We start from the raw sequence: 14744 nt of genomic DNA, 5'->3' as shown, positions 1-14744 counted from the left end.
ATTATGTGTGTGTGTGTGGGGGCACGCGGATGCATGAATTGTATATTTGCCCAGATTCGGTTGGCTCCACCGACTGGTTTTGGGCACAGGGCCTGATTGCCCTTCTGCAAACATAGCCAGGCCAAAATGTACGCTCTCAACCTCTTGATACACAAAAATACACACAAACACAAAGCTCCAGGGAACAATGCTGGTTGGTCCTTGCCAAAGTTCCCCCCAAACGCTGTTGACACACACAGTGTTTATATACACATGGCGCATTTTTCCACAGGCTGTCTTATGAATTTAGCCAGGAGATGAAAATAAGCGGTTCTTTTGCGTTGCAGTGTTTGTGTTTGATAAATGATTCATTTGGTGAAAAGTGTGATCAAGGCCATGCCCGCAGTATCTATTTCAAGCAACCGCTGACTCATCCAGGAGCCTAGCTGAATACCTGTAGCTCCCTATTCTCCTCTCCAGTGAACTGTAGTGTCCAGTACATCTATCTGTCTGCTGGCTTATCTGCAGCACAGAGTGTCGGCTGCTGTGTTAGTGTGCTCTACCTTTCGATCTATCTGTGTGTCTCTCTCTGTCTATCTGGAATATATTGTCACTGATTACATGACATGATAAGAGGATGAGAAAGGTGTGAGAAGTTCATTTCTCATCATCAGCATTAAATGGCGCTAAAATAGTTTTTAGTTTATTTGACACAATGAAAGAGAGGATCCCAGGTCACATATCTATGTCTGTTTCCATTATGGTACTAGGCAGTGTGCGATTTGTGGAAAAAAAACAAAAAAAAAACAGAGGGGGGCATGTTGTTTTTTTTCCCCCATGAAAATACATCCCCGTCTTTATTATTAAAATAACATATATGTTGCATATGATGCAGAGTTCCAGTGAAAACATAGAAAAGACCGATGAAAGCTGTGTTTAACTCTGAGGTGCAGTGAGTGGGTAAGGGGAGAGCGACTGATTTTAAAGCCGTCACTTTCAGGAGTGTCATTGAGTGAAACCCCGTAGCTACCTGTGTGTTTGGGCATGTCCCTGGTGCTAGGTATAAATCGGATATTAGAATAGATGTTATAAAGTCATACAATTATGCAATGACCCCATGCACACTTTACATAAATACAAACGACTCTTATAAGTGATAGTAATTGCAATGAGCCCGACAATTCACATAAATACATAGAAGCCTAAAGCGTTTCTCCTGTTGGAACACAACCAATTCGAGGAATGCGCAATTTTAAATGAACAGTGAAGAGTCTTCACCCAACACAAAAGAATTGTAGGGTTTTTACAAGAGCAGTTAAACTGAAAGCTATTAGCAAGTTAGCCATAAATTTTCCCCCATTCCAAAGTCTCCAGATTATGCATTCAGCTAAAAATTAACTTACCTTGCATTTGCTGTAAAGTAGTGGGTAGTAGTCCTGAATGAGAAATATTGCCCCCTTTTGCAGCAATTTTCTTTGATTAAAGGATAATTTCTGTATTTTTAAACCTGTGCCCTATTTATTATTATTATTATTATTATTATTATTATTGGTTTATTGGAACTGCTAGGAAGACTTTATTTATTTATTACTACACAACAATCTCCTCTCTCCAACTCACATTTCCACCATCGTCCTCCTGCAACAGCTCATGGTTTATTGTTAAAGCGGTAACTGTCTCATCCCTAATGTAAAGACACAATTGATGCAGGAGTCCAGGTGCCAAGGCGACGACATACTACCAATTACATACAAATTAACTAAGACGATGAGCTGATGATGAATAATTGATTGCTGATTGTATCTGGGCAAAAATACCCAACATTTGCTGATTCCAGCTTTACAAATGTGACATTTATTGGAATTTTCTTTTCTTAATTCCATTTCAGACTTTGAACTCTTGTTGAAAAAGTAGTTTGGAGGGAAATTGTGATGGATAGTTTACACTATTTTGTGTGAATTCATAAATTAAACAATAACCAAGTAGTTTCATCCCTAAACAACAGACATTAAAAGTAGTTATCATTGTTTTCACAGTATAGCAGTATCTAAAAATCTATCTATCCATCCATCTATTTATCTTTCTCCCCATTTCTCCTACCTCTTTGTAATGATTCAGTCCAAGGTCCACCTAAACTCTATTTGCACAGATTACAGGCCCCCTATAAACACACACACACACACACACACACACACACACACACACACACACACACACACACACACACACCCCAAGGCCACTGCAGTGGCGTGCTCTAATTAACAGCTAGGGAGTCCATGTAGTGGTGGCCGGCGGGGTGATAAAAAGACCATCTGAACCCTCTCAGGAGAGGAATGGGGTTGGGGTAGGGCAAAGGGGAGCAGATGTAGCCCTAGCATATTCCTCGCCTCGAGGGAGCTTGCCTCCTGACCTCCCTATTGATCTCCCCCCCTCTACTTCCTTTCTCATCCTCCTTGTTTTAGTCAATGGCCGTACCACTGGGCTCCATTCAGGGCGATCATTAGCATTGATCGGTCTGATACAGTGTAGAGGGGAGGTAGGTGATCCCCTCCCTCTGCTTGGTTCTCCGTTGGCTGATACCAGAAGGTTGGTATGAGGCCTGATTGACACCTTAGCTCTGACCATAGCGTTCAGACTCTGCGTCATCACCAGACTCTCCTCTGAGCTTTGACGTACTCGCTTGCCTTTTGTGGCATTTCTCTTCTCCTTCCTCCTCTCAGCCACGCCATGAGCAGCAGCTTCAGCTCCCTCCTATCTGTCAGGGTCTCTCCAAGGCTGACGACTGTGGAAAGAGAGCGATAGATCCTATCTCCACTCAGCCTCTCATCCCCATTGCAGAGCGTGTGGAAACAGATGGTACACGTCTGTCATGTGGTCAGGTAGCAGGGGGCCCGGAGGAGGACAGGAGCAGAGGAAAAACACAGAGACAGTTGATGGGGCCACAGTCTGTGTCTCGGACTGTGTATGGCTCCAAATTTGTCAGTGATGAAGGGTTCGAGCTAGCAAACTTTTAGGGTGTTTTGTTGTGCTTGACAATCAAGAGGCTCCCGTGGGTTTGATTTATTAGCCAAGGAAATTGCCATCTTGATAATTGCTTTGCTGCTGTAGCAAAGTGGAATATTTAATTATAGTTTCAGGTATGGGGGGAGGTGTCTGTGTGTATCTGCGAGAGAGATAGAGTGGTTGAAAGGGTAAGTAGGGGAGGAAGCAGGAAGGCTGATGGATGCTTGATTACGTGTCTGGCCATCTGGACTGTTGTCACCGAGATGCTTAATCCCATTCACCAGAGAAATTGTATGAGAATGTGTATGTGAGATAGAAAGCAACTGCTTTTCTGCGTGCACACGCCTTCGTTTTCCTGGATATATGTGGATGTGTCTCTTTACATAATTCCACACATTACACAAATATGTGAAGATGCTAATAAGAACGTATCTATAGAAACAAATATGTACACACACACAGACACACACACACACACACACACACACACACACACACACACACACACACAGAGACACTTATCCACTGCCCCCCCTAACCAATGTAATCAGACATATCCAGAAGCATGCAGACACATCCCAGATCGGCCTTTCTAATCGTTGGTACATTTTAACAATTACCGCTAACAAGTCCTTATTACCCCCAGTGCCCTGCCCCTCCTCTTGATCCCAGCTTCTAATTGCCGCTGCTGTTTCTGAGCAGCTCTCTGCATAGTTATTAGACAGGAATCATTACCACTACATTCCACACAGCCACACCATGGCAAACTCACAGTTGGCTTCTGCCGCCACCAAACACCTGTGTTTCTAGGGGTATACTGTATGTGTATGTGTGCGTCTGCATGAATGTGTCGGCACTTAAGTAACTCCTGCTGACTGGGTGGTATGTTTATACTAATATGGCCTGTCACGCACGCACGCACGATCGCACACACACAAGAACCTAGCTGTGTTCCTGACAGCCTGCTAGATCACCTAATGAATAGCTAGCTGTAGGAATAAACATGTGGGTTTTATGAGGAAGAATATTGTGGCTCCACTGCCATCGCCAGTGTCTTTACTTTACAAGGGCCTGCAGATGTGAAAGGTGGGAGTTGGGGGTTGGCTTTCACATCACTGTGTGTGAGCAAGTCTGATGTTTCACCACAGAAGAAGGAAAGTAGGGATTCAATGCACGGCGTGGTTGACTCTGTCTCTGTGCAGGCAGATAAACCAGTTTGTATTTCGAAAAAAAAATGCAAATCAACTGTTCCAAAAAAAAGGAATACACAAGTTTTACACACTATACACATTATTTTCCCATTGGATTTGCTCCAAAATAAAGTATGAGCAATCCTCACATTATCTAACCCCCCTGATCCCCAACAACAGCCCTCTGCTTCCGTCTATCTTTATAGCTTCATCATTATCTCTTTTTAGCCATGCTGGAAGCGTGGCTCTAGGGATGTCAATGTCGGTCAGACAGTTGGACTGTCAGTGGTCCACTACTTTGGTCCAGCATTTGTGAAATTTTAAAATCCGGTACAGACATTCATGCCCCCTATCCAGATAACTTTTAATACCTTTAATGATCCATTAACTTTTCATTCAGCGCCATCATTGGGTCAAAATATCAATGTTTCCGATGCTTTGGTTTATGACCAAATACCTGAAAAGGAATGCTGCGTTCCAAATCGCATACTTTTTTCTTTTTTACTTTTTGTACATACTGCAGCTGCCCTTACAAAGTGTGTCCTGTTTCATGTAGTATTCATATAGTTGGGACATACTACTTCATCATAACTCTCTTGTTTATACTCATGCTGCATAGAGGATTGTGGGTCAGAAAAGCCAGAAAAGCATGCTGGCTTGCATACTGCAAAATGCGACTGGATGTAGTAGGACATCCTGGTATTTTAGCATCAATGCTAATATGCAAATGCAGTACTATAGTGTTAACATGCTGATGTTACATTTAATTCTGCTCTGCCTAAGCATTATAGAGCCACTAGTATGGCTAAAGGCTCGTAGTCTTGTTTACAAGAGCCATTTTTGACAACTTGATATGAATTTTGAATGCTGATATCAACTGTAAATTCTGAATCCTTTCTTTCTTTGTCTGCATCCTTCCAGAGGACCTGTTGCCATTTGGCTTCCCCAGTATAGACATGGGTCCCCAGCTGAAGGTGGTAGAGCGTACGAGGACGGCCACCATGCTGTGCGCTGCCAGCGGCATACCCGACCCAGAGATCTCCTGGTTCAAAGACTTCCTGCCAGTTGACCCCACCATCAGCCAGGGTCGCATCAAACAGCTCCGATCAGGTGAGATATACAAAGAATTATTGCCAGATAATGTCTTTTTATAATAAGTAAACAAACAGAGCATCTAAAGCTTAGCATCTGTATCAGGTAAAATCCCTGTTGCTCTAAATTTGGTGATTATGATGTTTTAATTAGGATTGAGGGATTACATGTTCCTCTCTGAGTTTATCTACATCCTTTGGGGGTGTAAACCTTTTTAAAGCCAATTTCATAAAAGGATAATTGTGTCATCCTTAAACGAAGGAAAAAAATGCTGTTTTTATTAACATTTGGGAGAAAAGATTATAAAAAGATGGCATTTTAAAGGCACAAATCTCTTTCCATTGTGGATTGAAAATTATAACAACAGCAATTGGGAAGCAAAATGCCAGGCTTCACTTATTATAAGTGGGTTAAAAAGTTAAAAATTTACACACAATTATAGTAAATCTTCTTTGAAATAAATACTTAATATAATAATCAATCTACCATCCCACAACCATAATTTTCTTTCTCAGATCGCAAAATCAATAGATCCAGAGACAGGAGTTTCTTCACATTAGGTATTTAACTGATGCTCCTCTTATCTTTTGACCCGCCCAGCCTGAAATTGTGTGAAATGAGCTCAGTGTCCTAAAATCTGAATGTAAGATGAATTTGCAGAGACAGAAACAGGGAAAAGAGGAAGAGAAGTTTTTTTGCCACTGAAGCGAGGTGAGAAGAATACGTCTGTACAGACAGATCGAGGAATAAATACAGAGGAATCACATCTTGTGCTTAAGACAGTTTGTTCAGCTTTGTTTATGCTCTTCTGTATAGATGATACAGTGTCTCCTGGAGTAGCCAGATACATATTTTCTCAGCCATTCTCACTCTGTCGTCCTCAGGGGGAATGAAAGTGATGGTGAGGCGAAACCATTTTGTTGTTGCTTCATCCATATTCTCTGTGCTCCTCCATCCTGCCAGCTCAGATATCTCCCTGCTGTCAGCCAATATCCTTCACTGATCACTAGTGCCCTCTGTCAACCTTGTATCTACATCCCCATTTGCAGAGTATGCCATGGCGCTGTTTAAACAAATTTAAGTCTCACACTTTAAAATCTTTTAAGTAGGGGTGCACAATAGATTGACTCAATATAGTTATTGCAATATCAAGTTGCACAATATAGTATCGAAAATGTCACAGAAAGTATGCCATTTCCTGTTTATTTTGTGGAGAGGTGAGTCCGTAGCTGTGTGGGTCAGTTGTGTTCGATTTAGAGCCCGCTAGAAACCGCTATATAATGATCATGTTTCATTGGCCCGTTGCCCTGTAACATGAAAGTGTATGGGTTGACTACACAAACATAACTTTTTATATACAGTCTATGAAACATACCATTTGAAGCATACCACCTGACATATCTGCATACTTCGACAGCGTGTTAGTAAAGAGAGAGAGAGAAAAAGATAAAAAAGAAAAGCCAAGTGAGTCAGAGGAGAGAAAGAAAAGAAAGGGAAAAAATAAGAGACAACGACACAACAGAGATCAAAGGGGAAACGTATCAGGGCCCATCAACATGTGTTTTTACATATGTGTACATATGTATAGAAATTAATATTGTTATTGCAATATTAATATCCCAATATTACATTTTGGTAATATTGTGCAACCCTACTTTTAAGCCCTGCCTCCCATAGTAACTGATGCCACATCTGTCAAGCTATCTGTTCTGGCAGTTTACAGTGATTACTTTGTTTGTTTTTTAAAGAGTGGGCCTCACATTTCACAGAGAAGTAGACAAAAGCAGGCTTCTCATTTCTAGACTACTGAGTTTAACAACTGAAATGATTGTAACAAACAGATTTGATCAGCTTTATCTTGCTAGCTATTGTTAACTCCATGAGTTAAGTTTTTAAAAAAGTGTCTCCAGCAGACTCACAACCAGAAACACATAAAGCGGTCTCAAATATGCAATTAATGACTCCATACCATATATTATGGAAAGCTACATGTCCGAGGCAAAAGTAAAATGTAGAGGATGGATATAAAGTGCAGACATGTTTTGTATTGCAAGGAAGAGCTACTTCCTATAGTGCTACATGAAAAGGAAAATGTAAGATCAAACTGTTAGGTTGTTTTAATAAAATCCTGTTTAAATGGTGGGTTATAGATAAACCTACTTAAGCAACAGAGGTTAGATTTGTGGTTTATTATTTGTAATTTCACTTTTACAAGAGAAAGGGCTTTTAGGATGATGACTTACTGATAAGCTGGGTAAACATAATGCTATTACAGATAACTGGTTTGGCTGGGGTTGCTGGAACGTAATCAAATCCAATAAAGAGCAGGACAGAGTCGCTAGCGTTAGTCCAAACTCTGATAGCGTAACATGTTGGATCGTCTCCCACACATTGAGGTAATTTAATACACTGGCTGTTCCAGCCCTGGAAAGAACCTGTAACTCTGACAAAATAATGTAATATAAGCAAATGATGTGCTCTGTAGCCTTGGAAATAACATTACATTAGTTTTTCTGTGTTAGGTAGTAGGCTAAGCAAATTTGCCAAACATGCTAATGTTTGCAGTTTACGTTTGTACACATCTCATTTGAGAAACACCAGCTTTGCATCACGTCCTGCCCCATACTCTGCCTCCAACTGGCTAACCCTAACCTTAACCAACCCTAACCAACAGAGGCAATGAGTACTGACCTATCAGAGGCAGAGTTGTAAAAACACGGACAAAAGCAATTCAGGGGATGGGGTTTAGTGAGAAGTCACTTGTAATGTTTGTAGGTAGCTGTAGCCCATTTTCTGTGCAGAGACCAGTTTTAGCACCTACACCCATTCCTAGTACATAACATTACATAAAATATTTATACATGATTTCCAGTAACCTACTGATGTGTAAAAAATTTATTCTTACCACTGTAATATATAGAATACCTGTGTGAAGGTGTGTGCATGCAGAATACCAGTGTGACTGCCTCTGTGTAAAATACTCTGCAGTGGGTGTGATTGCAGCATGGAGGCAGGTGAAATAATAGATACAAAAAAAATAAGACACTTTTAAAGCTGTGCTATGTCCAACAGAAATATTAGAAATATGCCAGAGGGAGCAGTGTAGTGAGTGTTTTATAGATCCCTAATTATGATTTATAAACACTATGCAAATGTTTTTCTACTCTTTGCTTATAATTTATGAGAAAGCGCTGATGGCCTTGGAGCTACACAGCTAAGAACCTCCTCTTGAAACAATAGTTTTCTCCCTTAGTGAGTAGGCTACATGATATTTTCATTGTTATACAGGATAGCAAATACTTATTTTTGTAAGTAAAATTGCCCCAAATTTGTAACTATCTATCATAATAAGTTTCACTTGGTCTGCTCTGAGGCTCTATTTATGGTGTCTCACACAGACATGACACTGATTCACCGGTACAGAACGTGAGGCCACATATCACATCAATGAAACAGTAGCAAGACAAATGGCTCAGTGAGATTCACCGCAGGGTTTAATAGGATTTCAAATCACCAAAAGCATCACAAAGCTGAACAACAAAATGCACTATATAATGAACCAAACACTGCAGCGGAATGACTTGGAGGAAATCAATTACGCCTGAGCTAGGCACAAAATAGCACCGAGATGTGTTATGGATGAAACACTCCTGTAAGACCTGTTTAATGGGGGCACCTTCCAAGCAGTGCCTCTGATTTAGTGGACGGCTGCCAGCTCTCGTTGGACAGCAGCCAGGGATCTGTTTTGGGCCACAAACATTGTTTTCTCTCTCTTTCCTTTTCTTTCTCTGTTGTGTCTTGGAAATATTTTTATGGCCCATATGGGTCAGGATGAAAAATTATATTAAGAATGACTGCACTCAAATCCCACACAAGATGACTCTTCACAGCCCATAAGAATCCATCATCTGTGGTATCCTCTCACTGCAGGTAACTGTCCAAAAGGTGGCCGTTGACAGACATGAACGCCATGTGTACACACCTAAAACCCACACACACACACAAGCCATTGGTCTCCTGAGGGTAGAAACATATGGCCCAGTATAGAGTTGAACTTCTACTGACATCTTTATACCTCAACCAGGGCATCAATCTATTTTTTCCATGCCATCTGCTGCACCAGTTTAGATGTGCTTGAGGAGAACCATGACAAGCTATCTGTCTACCTCTGACATTTGGGACTTAGATCTGGAGAGTTTACCTAAGCACTTATCAGCCTCCGTAGACCTACACTCTAACAGATGGCATGCAATATGGACCCTGAGGTTGACTGCTGGGTAATGGATGGACCTGTCTTGGCTAACAACTGTGATCTGATCAAAGGTTGTGGTTATGATAACAGTCACGGTTTAGGTCACTTTTATATAAAGCAAAAAGGTAAAAAATTAAATGGCTAAAGACACAGTTTAGTTCCTTTAAATCAGATGTACAGCACACCAGCAGTATTTTAACTGAACACACAACACAGAAGAAATGTTTTCATATTATAGGCACTCCTCAAAATGTTGCCTGTGCCTCATTTAATACTTCTTCCACTGAGGTTATTCTTGGTCCTGTTTGTTTGTCTGTCTGTTAGTCAGCAGAGATTTCTGGCCAAAAAAAGAAAAGGTTCATTTTGGGAAAGATCCTGGATTTTTTTTAAAATTATTTCTTAAATTGGGAGATAGACAAATCCTTTTACAGATCTTGTTTCTAGGTTGACAGAACATTTGGAGTTTGTATTGTATATGTTGTGATTTGTTATATTGTAGATTCAAAAAGCTTCCAAAAACATCTGCAAAGAATAAATATAGTGTAGCAAGTAATGATAATTTTCATTATCTATTAATCAGCTGATTATTTTCACAATTAATCGATTATTATGAATTCATTTCACAATTTCCCAAACCCAAGGTGCTGTAGCCATTAGTCCAAAACTAAAATATATTCAATTTACTATGACTAAGACACCAGCAAATATTCACATTTCAGAACCCCCACCCAAACAGTTTATTTTTAAACTGTGTTAAGTAAATGTGTAAAACGCCTTCCCAGTTAAAAGTTAATGTCTCGTCTCTTGGAAGGCTGGAGTCCAGGTGATCTGTTTGACCTAGATGTTCTGGCAGAGTGATCAAGTTAGCAGTATCTGTTGTCATCTGATCGGCTGAGTCTCTGCCCAGCAGACATAATACACCATCCGCGATTTCACAGCAGCTCAATTTACCTGAAGTCACATCTCATTCTAGGTCTGTCAGCTACTTCCAGACTAACTAACAAACTGCTCTCCCTCCTCTTCATTTTCCCTTTTTTACAGCTTTTCCCCTGCTGTTGCACACTAACTGTGTTTGTCTCATGCCATCTACGCTGTGTTTTTATATGCAGCGTCTTTATATGTGCCTATATACTGAACACCACGTATGGTAACAACATGTTTTGCATAAAACAATATTTTAATTGACATTTTTCAAATGTGTACTGATGGCTAGCCATATGAGCTGCTTCCAGCTGTCAGATGAGTTCTCGTTTGCAGAGCTCCACCTGTCTGGCTCCATCTCTCCTCCACTCTGTCTTTCTCTCACTCCTCCTTCAGCCTCTACCTCTTTCTGGAGAGGAGGCTGGGCTTGTAAAGCAGATAATTTATTCCTGTTTATCTCCCAACTCTGCTTTGTACTGCAGGGAAAACAGAGATGGGAAAACAGAGAGAAAACGGAAGGCACGAGCTGTTTTTCTTTTCATGTAACTGCAGAAGTCAGAAGCAAATGGATGACAGCTTCAGCTAGCAGGGCCTCAGCTCACTAAACACGCTCAAACACACGCACATGAGTGCCCTAGCTAAGTGTGACAAGTTCAACTTTCCCTCCAAAAATCTCTGCATATTGTGATCAGCTATTGTGTAATTTGGAGAATCACACACAGACACGCAAACTGTCTGTCTCTGTGGAACCTTTTAGTGCTTAACTGGTCGTGTTTTTAAGATTTAATGAGTTAAAGCTTTTTCACCATTAGGATAACACACTACTACAACTGTCTGTGCCTGCAGTGGTAACTAGTAAGTACATTAACGTAGTAGTAGGTTTAATTTTGAGGTGCGTCTGCTTTCCTTGTGTATAGGGCTGCAACTAGTGATTTTCTTTTTTCAGATTTACCTATTATTTTCAATGATTTAATCATTTGGTTTGTAAAATGTCAGTAAAACAGAGATTTACAGAGCCCACCACAATATTTTCATATTTGTCTTGTTTTGCCTGACAAACAGTCCAAAATTCAAGGATATTCAGTTTATAAATGATATAAAACAGAGAAAAGCAACATATCCTCACATTTGAGAAGCTGGAGGATGTTTGGAACGTTTTACTTTAAAAAAGGACTAAAACCAATTTCCAAATAAGTAGTCAGTTCATTTGCTACTATGTTAATACATCATTAATAATAATAATAATAATAATGCAGTATATGATCATTTAGAATCATTGTACATTCTGAAAGCAGCCATTCTGCTTAATCTTTTTACATACATTTATTATAATACTTAAATTTCAATTTTTTTGTGGATAGCCCCTTGAGATGCAGCATCTTGCTTTCAAGAGGGTCCAAAAAACACACATACATCAGACAACAGAAAAAAATTAAATAATAATAAAATTAAAACAAGACACATCATGGTTCAAACATGTTATAACTAGCACAATAAGTACATCTCATTTACCCCATTACACAATCAGGACCCATAATACATAAGAAAGATAGAGGTCAAATCCACAGGAGGTAAATCAATTAGATGGTTATATAAAACAAATTACAAGCAATACTGTTGAGACCAGCATTAGTAACATGCACACATGTTGTTAAGATAATTAAATATTGATAATCTAAATCTGTGAAAAGATGAGATGGACTGTTCCAATCGCAAGTAGCTTTACATCCAGCAGCTGAGAAGATTCTAAAGAACAGTAAAGACATATTGTATATCTCTAAGTGAATATGTAGAACTACAAGGAACCAAGAGTTCATTCCGACATGGTGGCACATTTGAAAATAAATAGGAAGCAATGGAAGTCTGTACTTTCTGGACTATTACTTATAACTTTGTATTTTTATGTTGTGGTATACTGTGATACAGTATTACTACTTTTACTTCTTCCACCACCGTGTGTAAGTGTATGTAAAACGTCAGTGTGCAGAGCATACTATATCTTCTGTTTCTTTATATATCTCTTACAAGACAGATCCCTTTTATCTCAGTCTCACAGAAGATCTGATACAAAACACTGCTTTGTGTATGTGTGTGTGTGTGTGTCTTTTCCTCAATATGTGCACGTGTCATGGTTGTTTGAGTTGTGTCATTTTCCTCTCCTGCAGCAGAGTGTAATCCATGGTTTTGTGCTTCCTCCTCAGGCTTCATGTCAAAGTCAGTTTCAGATGAGAGAAATGTGACAGAGCAAAGAGCAAAAAAAAGCACTGCTGGTAATTCAAAAGACCTTTAGCAAAAAAAAAATAAACACATTTTAAAAAGCAGTAAGAATAGCATGCTGTGAAACAAAAGAAAGAAAAGAATACCTGATGAGTGTTGTGTGTAATTATAGCACATTTACGGAGACACTGTTTACCACAGTGGGATCAGGGTAGGAGGATAAAAACCGAGGAAGTAAAACACGCAGGTTGAGGAGTTAAAGTGCATCGTCTGGTTGTTGCCGTGGGGTAAAGATGTGTAGCTGCTGCGAGTTAGCTGCCAAGATAGAAACAGGCTTTCTTCATGTCAGCAGTGAGCCTGATGTAGGAGAGCAATCAGTAGCTTGTAAAGAGGTATACAACAAAAGCTCCTTAAAGTGTCATCTAAGTTTATAAAAAGTCATTTTTGACTTCCAAACTTTTTGGAAGAAATTTCAGATTTGTGAACGAGTTGCTCTTCTTAATACAACTTAATACAACTGCTGGTATGTGAGAGCGCCGCCCATTCAGATGGTGCCTCACAGATATTATATAACAAGGAAGCTTACTTTATTGGATGTTGAAGCAATAGAAGCGAGGATACCCCAGGGTCAAAATATAATAGAAACAGACCAACAGAAAATCATGTCACGATGAAAAGTAGAGGATGCAAAGCAAGCATGAATATGTTCTACAATCTCAACTAAACATCGTTTCTCTCTCTCTCTCTCTCTCTCTCTCTCTCTCTCTCTCTCTCTCTCTCTCTCTCTCTCTCTCTCTCTCTCTCTCTCTCTCTCTCTCTCTCTCTCTCTTCTCTCTCTCTGGCATTCTCTGTCTTGTAGGAGCATTACAGATTGAGAACAGTGAGGAAACCGACCAAGGGAAGTATGAGTGCGTGGCCACCAACTCTCAAGGCGTGCGCTACTCCTCCCCTGCCAACCTGTATGTGCGAGGTAGGACCTGGATAGAGAACACACGTGCACATGCACACACATGCACAAAGACAGAAATCACTACAATTAAGGTGCTCTTGGTATAAATAAAGTAATTTCCTTTCCATAACTGTGCTCTTAAAGTATTACTAACCCATCCATTGTCTACAGTATATGTTGACCCTGTTGTTTGGTATTTCTCACAACCACCCTTAACAAGTCCACCTTAAACCTTGGTGCGAGCTCCTACAGTTGAATCAATTTGAACATAAATTCGGGGACGCATCTTGGTTTAACTGCATGGAAACATCACTGATCTGTCTACTAAAACGGTTTCTGTACAAGAGGCGGATAAGACGAAACATATTTGATTAAAGATGTGACTGAAATTGGAATTTAAACAATCAGGATGTCATTTATTCTTAAATGTGTTTACATTAATGGCATTGTTTGGCACCCACATGATCCCTGTATAACTGATTCTAGTCTCTGGACTGTGGGTGCTGGTGAATCAATGGCTTATGGCTGAAAGACCACGACCAATGTTTACAAGTTCTAGTTTCCATGTTAAGTGGGATATCGGAAAAGTGTGTGTGCGATGTGTGAGTGTTGGTTCGGGTGTTGGTGAGTGTGTGTACAGTATGTGTGATGCAGTGGAGCGAGTAGCTTTGCGCTGGCCGTTTTTATTCTCTCTGTGTTTCCCCGTTCTCTCTCTCTCCCCACCCCTCACGTCATTGTGTTCTGCATCAACCCCCTTCCATCCCTCAGAGCTGCGAGAAGGTTGGTGTGCTCTTTCTTTTCTTTTGTTACTCCTTTGTTTCAGAAAACTTCACTTATTGAAACAGAGAGAAACAAAAAAATGCAAAAAAGAAAAACAAACATTTAAAGGACACCTGAGTAGATTTGAAGTGAAATGATTTTATCTCAAAAATGAAGAGAGTTGATTTCTCTAAAGCTGCTATGGTGATGAAGTGGTCTGCCTACGCAGCAGAGTGCATTGACTGCATTGTGAGGCCTTGTGTGCAGAACCCTTGGTATTGCCTTCACTCCCCGATCAGTGTTTTCTGCATGGTATGATCATGTTGTCATGGAGACCCAAGAATTGGAAGATTAAAAAGAGGCGATGTTTGCATGGAAGGAG

The 14744-nt window shown here is 40.1% G+C and overlaps 1 protein-coding gene across 1 annotated transcript in view; it reads left to right on the top strand.

Moving 5' to 3' along the window:
* The window catches only part of LOC119902189 (receptor-type tyrosine-protein phosphatase S-like), a 68662-nt gene that overhangs the window by 25446 nt on the left and 28472 nt on the right, over positions 1-14744 (top strand). The window contains 2 exon segments of the mRNA XM_038718201.1: positions 5094-5282; positions 13514-13624. Of these exon segments, the coding sequence (XP_038574129.1) occupies positions 5094-5282; positions 13514-13624 (300 nt within the window).

Source organism: Micropterus salmoides, unplaced genomic scaffold (assembly GCF_014851395.1).
Source record: "Micropterus salmoides isolate LMB-PRFRI ecotype aquatic unplaced genomic scaffold, ASM1485139v1 Ms_hic_scaffold_14, whole genome shotgun sequence".
Classification (NCBI taxonomy): domain Eukaryota; kingdom Metazoa; phylum Chordata; class Actinopteri; order Centrarchiformes; family Centrarchidae; genus Micropterus; species Micropterus salmoides.
This window is presented reverse-complemented; position numbering and strand designations above follow the sequence as displayed.